The sequence below is a fragment of the Pezoporus wallicus genome, unplaced genomic scaffold, assembly GCF_028554395.1.
Source record: "Pezoporus wallicus isolate ANWC-B61680 ecotype Strahan unplaced genomic scaffold, APGP_CSIRO_Pwel_v1 contig_3365, whole genome shotgun sequence".
NCBI classification, from domain to species: Eukaryota; Metazoa; Chordata; class Aves; order Psittaciformes; family Psittacidae; genus Pezoporus; species Pezoporus wallicus.
This window is the reverse complement of record NW_026640883.1, coordinates 675,022-683,156: the sequence shown is the minus strand read 5'-3', so window position 1 is coordinate 683,156 and position 8,135 is coordinate 675,022. Positions and strand designations below refer to the sequence as shown.

Below are 8,135 nucleotides of genomic sequence, written 5' to 3'. Positions count from 1 at the left end.
CGCCGCCCAGGGCATCATCCCCCCGCCACGGGGACTGACAGCCTGGATCCCCTTACCCAGCAACCCACAACCATAAACTCTGGGACAAAACGTTCCCCTCTTCTGCCACCGAGTACCTGCTACTTCTTTACCCACCCCAGTGCCCTGCGCTGACTTTATAAGGCCGAAAGAGTGGTGATCTTTTTTTTTTTTTTCGAGGTGGGGGGAAGCTGGGGAAGAAGAAACTCCTTTTCTCGTGTGCTCTTCTCTGCTGTCATTCACTCGGCTCCTTTCAGCATCCAGCCAATGGAGAGTGAGGGCCCGGGAGCAGTAGGCCTTGGGTAGCGTGATTGATGGGCAAGCGGGGCGCTCACACTCGCACTCCGCCGCGCTCCGCTCTGCTCCTCTCCGCGGGGCTCCCGGCTCCCCACCGCCCGCGGCGGCGAGGGGTCTCCGGGGCACCTTCGTGGGGGTGTGGGTCTGTGTGTGTGTGGCTTGGGTGAGCGACTCTTGGCTTCGGTGGTGGCGTCTTGGTGGCGGTGGGGTGCTGGGACTCATCGGAGCGGGTGGGGTGTTGCGTCCCTGCTCCCGGAGGCTTTTGGTCCCGTGGGGACGTGGGAGACGTCTCGGTTGTGTCTCGAGTGTGCAGCTCCCGAGCCCCTGCGGGACACTACTGTCGTGTCCTGGGCTGCGCGGTTGTGCAGCTCCCGTGCCCCGGTTGCGCATGGCTCTGCTGCTGGCTCTGTGGGCTGAGCGTGTGGCTGCCGTGTCCCGGCAGTGTGTGGCTTTGCTGCTGGTTCTTGGGGTGCGCGAACGCTGTGCTATGGGACTGAGCGTGTAGCCGGTGTGTCCGGGTTGTACGCGGCTCCGTTGCCGTGTTTAGGGGCGGTGAGGAGCTGTGCTGCCCGGCCCGGGGCGGAGGTCCGGCCCCGGTGCCCCGGGGCGTTGTACGCGGCTCCGCTGCAGGGGCCGGGCGGCGGCTCCCGTCCGGCGGCATGGAGCACCTCGGGGCTCACCACCTGCACCAAGGCCAAGCCGAGCCCATCAGCTTCGGCATCGACCAGATCCTCAACACGTCGGAGCCGGGCAGCTGCATGGTATCGCACCCGCGGCTGCAGGACTCGGCGGACTACGGGTTGGGCTGCATCGTGGGCAGCGCCTACAACACGGTCACGGGTGGCTACGGGGCGAGCGGCGGTGCGGCCGGCGCCTACACCGGTACCTCCTGCAGCATGGGCGGCCTGCCCGGCTCCTACAACGTGAACATGGCGGTGAGCATGAACAGCAACACCTTGAGCTCAGCCGGGGGGGTGATCCGCGTCCCGGCCCATCGCCCTGTGGCCAGCGGCGTGCACCAGCCCCTCTCCGCCGCTGTACCGGCGGTGAACGGCATGAACAGTATCACGGGGCTCACCTTCCCTTGGATGGAGAGCAACAGGCGGTACACAAAAGACAGATTCACAGGTGAGTCGGGACACCGGGACCCCCCTTCCTTTCCTGCTCCTGCCGCCCCGCTCCCTTTCCCGCCGCCCGGCCTCGGCGCGGCAGCCAGTGCCCACCGGAGAGACAGGATCTGGCCCCGGGTGGGGAGATTCAGGCAGAGGCCTGACTTGCCCTAAGAAGATCCCGGAGGAGACCAGGAGCATGACGAGGTGGACAAGCGGGCGCATTCAGTCCCTCCTAAGTGCATTTTATTATAATTTTAAAATTATTGTACTTTTTTTTTTGTTTTGATTTGATTTTTGTTGTTCGTCCTTTAGTGGTGGGTTTGGTTTGGTTTGGTTTTCTTGTTTTTCCCCGGGATGCTGCTCGGTAAAGGCGAGGAGGGAGGAAACGGGATGGCAAATTTCACACACCTCCCACAGCCCCGGGCACGGCTGCCCGCTCCCGCCGCCCGACCCAAAGCCCGGGGAAAGTTTATTTTCAAAGAACGGGTTATTTCGGAGTCAGAGCCCGGCCCGGCGGGAAGGGAGACCCTCGCCCGCACGGGAAGGCCGGCCCGTTGCCGATTGCCCGCAGAGCTCTTTTTCCCTTGAGTACTGTAACACGGCTGGTTAATCTCGGCTGCGAGTTTCGGGTCAGCTTTTCCCCCCACACAAGGGACTTTTTTCAGTCCCTAGCAGAGCGGGGCCCGGACTGGAGCCGCTTTCCAGACCCGGCGCCTTTTCCAGGTGTACCTGGGCTCGTCCTTCGGCGAGCAACGCCAAAGCAATAAAGCAAAAACTCGAAGCAACGAAAATAAGAAAGCAACAAAAAAAAGCAGCGAAATTGCAATGGGGAAAAGAATCGCCCTCCGCTCCTGCAGGGCCCGCACTGGCCCCTCTTCCCGGCGCGGAAAGCGAGGGCCAATTTTTAGAAGTTCACGTTTAATTTCGACCCGAAGGTGCTCGGCTCTGGCACGGCCGCGGGCCAACCGACGGGCCATTTCCCCGGCAGGCACCGGGTTGGACTTCTCGGAGCTTCTTCCCGTCCTGGCCGAGAGTTTTTCTGCCAATTATTTTTTTTCTAGTGGGGAAAAAAGAAAAAAAAAAGAAAAAAAAAAAAGAAAAGAGAAACAATAGAAAAATGACATTAAAACCCTAACCAAACAATGATTGCAACTCCCATTTCTAGCCAGGGAAGTTATTTCCCGCGCACGAAACGCTGGGCCGAGCACGGTGAAGTTGCCCAAACGAAATTAAACCAAGCCCCGTTCGCACGAAGAGCAGAGCCCCGGCACGGCGCTAGCACCGACTGCCGCTTCTACCACCCCCCTCCGGGCATTTCACCGGGCAAGCGGCCGCCTTCCCCTCCACCAAAATCGAGCGGTGCCCGGCGGGTGCCCGCAGCACCCGGGGAAGGCGCCGGGATCGCCGCCGTTTTAGAGTCCGTGCGCAGTGCTGGCGGGGAAGCGGCGGCTTCGCAGCGGGGGGGTGCCCAGCCCAGCGCCCGGGAGCCGGAGCCCCTCTGCTGATATGTCGCTGCTTGCTTCTTTGCCTCTCATCCCCCCTCCTCCCGTGTCCCCCCCAGTGGCCCTCTCACCCTTCACTGTAACACGCCGTATAGGTCACCCCTACCAGAACCGCACGCCCCCCAAGAAGAAGAAGCCGCGCACCTCCTTCACCCGCCTGCAGATCTGCGAGCTGGAAAAGCGTTTCCACCGGCAGAAGTACCTGGCCTCGGCTGAACGCGCTGCCCTGGCCAAGGCCCTTAAGATGACTGATGCCCAGGTGAAGACCTGGTTCCAGAACCGACGCACCAAGTGGAGGTGAGGAGCTGGGGAAGCAGCTTTGGGGCAGCAGGCCTGCTGCCAGCTGCCTTGGTGGCTTCACATGGGGGTACAAGCCGCGTGAGTGCATTGGGTGGGTGTCACACGTGTGTGAATGTGAATTTGAGCATACACACACATGCAAATGCATGTGTACATGCACAGCCACGTGTGTGCCTGTGGGCATGAATGTGTATGTGTGCGTAGGCCATATATGCACATGCCTGTGCATGTGTGTGTGTGTAGCATGTGTGAGCATGTGCGCTCCTGAGTGGTTGTGTCCAAGCAGGGCATGCGTGTGTCACTGCACAGCTTGTGTGGGGATGCTTTTGTGTGAAGGCCATGTGCCCCCACATGTGTGGGTGTGGGTGCTGGAGGTGTGCGTGCAAACCAGACACCTGCATGGGGATGCATGTGTGATGTGCGTGCAGGCTGTGTGCATTCCGTGTGTACTATATGTGAGCACACAGGGTCTACGTGCAAGCTGATTCGCATGCATACAACGAGGCTGAATGTATGTGTGCATACACACGTATGCAGGATTCATGTGTGAGGGTGCTGTGCGGCGGGTGCGGTCAGTGGTACCGGGGGGCACCCGACGCCTCTTTCCCCAGGGGTAGCATGTGGGAGCCCTGGCCCGGCGGCGGACGGAGCGCGGATCGGCGGCCGAGCCGCGCCGTCCCGGGGAGGGGTGGGATCGGGACCCCCGGCGCCGGGGCAGGGCCGCACCCGGCGTGGGCCGCATCCTGCACCCGGGGCTGCCGGGATACCGGGCTGTGCATCACGAGGAGGTTTTTCACCCCCGCGGGCTTTAGGGCACCTCCTTGCCAAAATGTTTTCTTTTTGTTCCCCTGCCGGGCGTGTCGGTAAAGTCGGGCGAGAGAGGAAAAGGAGGCCGGGCTCCACCGCCGTGACCCTGACCCTCCCAGGCTGCGGCTTCCCGGGGTGTCCCCGGGGAAAGCACCCTTTGTCCTCGGAACATCCCCTGCTCCGGGCCGGGGGCAGACACCCTGAGGGGGGGCTGGGCAAGGGGCAGCTCCCCGCAGCTCAGGGGAGTGTTGACGGGTGCTGGGTCTAGGCAGGCAGTAGCTTCTTCAAGGCAGGGAAAAGGACTTCCCCAGGGCCTCCCTGAGAGTGAATGGGACAGAGAGTGCCCGAGGATGCTGAGGTTGGATAAGAAATGAGGTTCAAAGAACTTGAAACCAAGAGTGTGGGTGAATCTCCCCCCTCAGCGATTCCTTCCCTAAACAGCGTGGAAGAGCAACTCCTCAGGTGCCAGGAAGTCTCTAGCTGGAGTGATCTCTGTTGGCCAAGAGCAGAGTCCTGGAGAAGGAACTGCCATGGCCTGCAAAGCAGGGTCAGCTATGTCTTCTAACCTGGTTTCCTAAGGAAGTGAGGCAAATCCATCTGTCAATACTCCTTGCATTTGTTGGCTAAGTTCGGCCCCCTTTGGCAGAGAAGAAAAGGATACAAAGCTATTCATCTATTCCATAAAAAATAGCTGGGGAAAGAGAAACAAACTCCTGGTTCTGCCTAAGGGAAAGGCTGCAGCCTGACCTCAGCTGAAGTCTTAGACATGGGAGAATCCTCACTGGCCTGAGCCTGAGGGGTGCAAACTTGTAAGCTCTTCTTGTTTGCATCAATGTACGTTGGGTGTTGTGATGGAGATTTGGGTGCCCCTGGCTAATAGGACACCCAGCTCGCTGCTCTGGGCCCGTGCACAGGGCAGTGAGCTCTGAGCGGTGCCTGGAGTGCTGGGTGCTGGCAGGAGCCACTTGCAGGCACAGTCTGAGCTGTGCAGGAGGGAGTATCTGAGAAAAGAGTTGCTCTAAGGCCTCTGAGGGATTTAACTGTTTAAGTAAATGCAGGCTGAGAGGAAGAGTCTTGCCTCTGCCCCTTGCCCAGGTGTCTCTGCTGGAGTAAGTGAGCTGTGTCATCCCCTCCTTAGATTTGGGCTCTTGATTGAGACACGGGCATCAAGGTTTAATTCCTTCCAGGCAGATCTGAACTTACAGATCACAGCCTGACATGACGCATGGATTTACCAGTTGCTTAGAGCAGGGAGATATTTGGGAGCCTGGGTGCTCTCAGCCATCGTGTTCCTGACTGTTCTGGATGTGGGGCTCTCGCTCTCCTCCTGGAACACCTCTTCATTGTGCAGGGAGTCATTAAATATTCATCAAGGCAGAGATGCTGTGCAGGGAGGGCCGGTGCTGTTCTGAGCCCCAACTCCCCAGGATGTCTGATGTGAGATGTTGACATAGTGATTAGAGCAGGGACTGAGCCTTGAGCTACATGCTCCAGGGTGGGAGACTTGGCTGCACGCCTGGAGGCTTGTGACCCATCACCTGCATCCAGCTTTCACCCACCTGCCTGCTGGGCAGCCAGGGACCTGCTGCCCTGCTCTCTGAGACATCACTGTGGAGCTCAGGGCTGCCACTTCAAATCCCCACAGCCAAAGAGGATGAGACATCTTGCATCCCCCCGAGTTGCTAAATTAAAACGCTGCCTTTTCCCCTGTCACTGATCCACAGAAGCTGCCGGGAGAGCATCAGCTGAGCCCAGGGGTGTGTGAAAGAGACAGGGGGTGCTTTGGGGATCACCCTGGGACTGGCACTGTGAGCTGCCCTTGGGTTTTCCCAGCAGCATCACTGAAGGTGCCAGGAGATGTTCACCACTAAAAGCAGAGGTAACCACAGGGTGCAGCCTCCAGAATGACCTTGCTGCTATCCAAGCAAGGGAGGGGTGGGATTTTCAGGTGTGTTCAGGTCTTTTCTACCTATCTCATTCCCTGCTCCAAGAGATCCCAGAGCTGGAACCCTACCAGCACTGGAAAGGACGCAAGCAGGCCCTGATTCCTTCCTCAGCAGGATCAGCTCTGCTGGTTCATCCCAGATATATGCATATCCAACCTGTTCTTAAATATAGCTTCTTCACCCTGTTCAGACAGTTTATTCTGGGCTTTGAATCTTCTCAGTGCTAGAGATATGTTTCTAGTCTTTAGCCAACATTTTGCTGACTTTTGTCCTGCCTGCCTTGGGCATGCTGTTGCCTTCATCCAGATTCCTGACAGCTGGTCTCCACAGCCCAGCAAAGGAGATGGGAAGGGGATACCCAGGGTGATGTTGCCTGTCTCCCAGCCACGTGGCACTGCCAGTCAGTGGTGTCTCACCTCGCTCCTGCCCCATGCTCCTCATTAGGACGTTGTGCACTTGGCTCTCACTGCTGGGAACAGGGCACATTTGCAGGGAATCCCACCTTTTGCAACCCCATCATGTGCTCCCATGGGTGTTTTGGCTCTGCTTGGGTTTTTCCCATGGGTGGGAAACAAACCAAAACTGTGGGCTGCTCCTGGCTTTCTGTGATCAGAGCAATTTTTGCTGGGGCTAGTAAGATACAGCCCAAGCCCCCAGTTTAAGGGATTTACGGGCAGTTTGGGGTAGGGATGTGGGCCTATGCCATGGCTAGGCATCCTCTTTTGCTACCCCCTCCCCCCCCCCCCCCCCCCCAACTCTAAGCATCCAGCACAACCTATTCTCTCTGGAGATACTCCTCCTTTGCTCCCCCAGATGCATCTAACCGCTCCCTCTCTCCTAGGAGGCAGACAGCAGAGGAGCGGGAGGCTGAGCGGCAGCAAGCGAACCGTATCCTCATGCAGCTGCAGCAGGAGGCCTTCCAAAAAACCATCAACCAGCCCATCCAAGCCGACCCCATCTGTGTCCACAATTCCTCTCTCTTTGCTCTCCAGAACCTCCAGCCTTGGTCTGATGACTCCACCAAGATCACCAGTGTCACCACTGTCGCTTCTGCTTGCGAGTAAGGCTAGCACCTGCTGGTGGCATGTGCACCTTCTGTTCGTGGGGTTGTCCCTGGGGGGACAAGCGGCATCACTGGTGGGACACTTGGCATCCCTGTTTCTCCCTGGGGAAGGCTGTCACCCCGCAGTCATCTAGCCTCGTGTGCATCCCATGTGTCCAGCTGGGGAAAGCCTCCACAAGGACCGAAAGGAAGGGAAAACACCCCGAAAACTCTCCTTGCCTGTGGGGTTGCTGGAGCAGCAGTGGTGTCTCGCCTCCTCCCAACCCTTTTGTTCTCTTGAAAGTCTCCAGTGCCGACCGTGAACTTGCTGACTGCTGCCAGACAAAAAAACCAGCTCTGACACACGGCTGCCGGCGTTCACCCAGCTGGGAAAGAACTTCCTTTGGATTCTGCCAGCAGCAATGCAAAGCCTGGAGTCACCCTTATATATCCGTATATATATATATATATATATAAAGTGTATGTATATATATATATATATGTATACTTTGGACTGATGGCTTGAAACAAAAGGAAGAGGCTCCCTGGAAAGCGCCTCTGCCATGAGCCTCCTCAGGTTTTTCACACCGGAGACGTTCGGGGATGCAACAAATGGAGGAAACAGCAGCAATTTCTGCTTGCTCCAGATGGGAACCCTTTGGATCTCACCTCACTGTCTCTCCTCCCCTTTTTCATTAATTTTTTTCTTGCAAGGGGGGAATAAGAGAAGGATCTGATAGACTCCTGAGGATGGTAAATATGATATCTCAATTGTATGAAGAGCCCAAACTGTCCCCAGCTGCCACGGACTCTATGCCCATCAGCGTGTATTTTAATAACGAGAAGACCCGGGTGGCAGTTTTATGGGGGTAATGCAGTTTCTTTCCATGGAGTATTTCCATATCATTTGCAAAATGTTGTCCAATGTTTTATTTTACCTGTTTCCCTTTAGAAGGCAGTTCCTGATGGCAAAAATCAATTTCACTCTCAACCGTTTAACTTAGTTGTTTCTTTAATTGTACTGAGGGAATGAGACACAATTAAGCAGAGCACTTCTTATAGCGAATACCAGGAATATATATAGATATATATATACAGTATATATTTTTCA

General features: G+C 57.0%; 1 protein-coding gene across 2 annotated transcripts; it reads left to right on the top strand.

The window, feature by feature from the left end:
- The first annotated feature begins 251 nt into the window (after positions 1 to 251).
- Positions 252 to 7,335, top strand: TLX1 (T cell leukemia homeobox 1). Of its 2 annotated transcripts, none has more exons than XM_057421068.1 (3): positions 252 to 1,443; positions 2,989 to 3,226; positions 6,824 to 7,335. In XM_057421068.1, the coding sequence occupies exons 1-3, from the start codon at positions 975 to 977 to the stop codon at positions 7,044 to 7,046; spliced, it is 930 nt and encodes a 309-aa protein (XP_057277051.1). In that variant the 5' UTR covers positions 252 to 974; the 3' UTR covers positions 7,047 to 7,335. The 2 variants fall into 2 exon arrangements, with proteins under 2 accessions (XP_057277051.1, XP_057277052.1); XM_057421069.1 differs by having other exon boundaries at positions 258 to 1,443; positions 3,025 to 3,226.
- The last annotated feature ends 800 nt before the right edge of the window (positions 7,336 to 8,135 follow it).

What these genes read in the sequence shown, in the direction of transcription:
- TLX1 (XM_057421068.1), top strand. Translation starts at nt 975, where the DNA reads ATGGAGCACCTCGGGGCTCACCACCTGCACCAAGGCCAAGCCGAGCCC. An exon ending in CACAAAAGACAGATTCACAG is followed by an intron (nt 1,444 to 2,988) that starts GTGAGTCGGGAC and finishes TGTCCCCCCCAG; the next exon opens with TGGCCCTCTCACCCTTCACT. An exon ending in AACCGACGCACCAAGTGGAG is followed by an intron (nt 3,227 to 6,823) that starts GTGAGGAGCTGG and finishes CCTCTCTCCTAG; the next exon opens with GAGGCAGACAGCAGAGGAGC.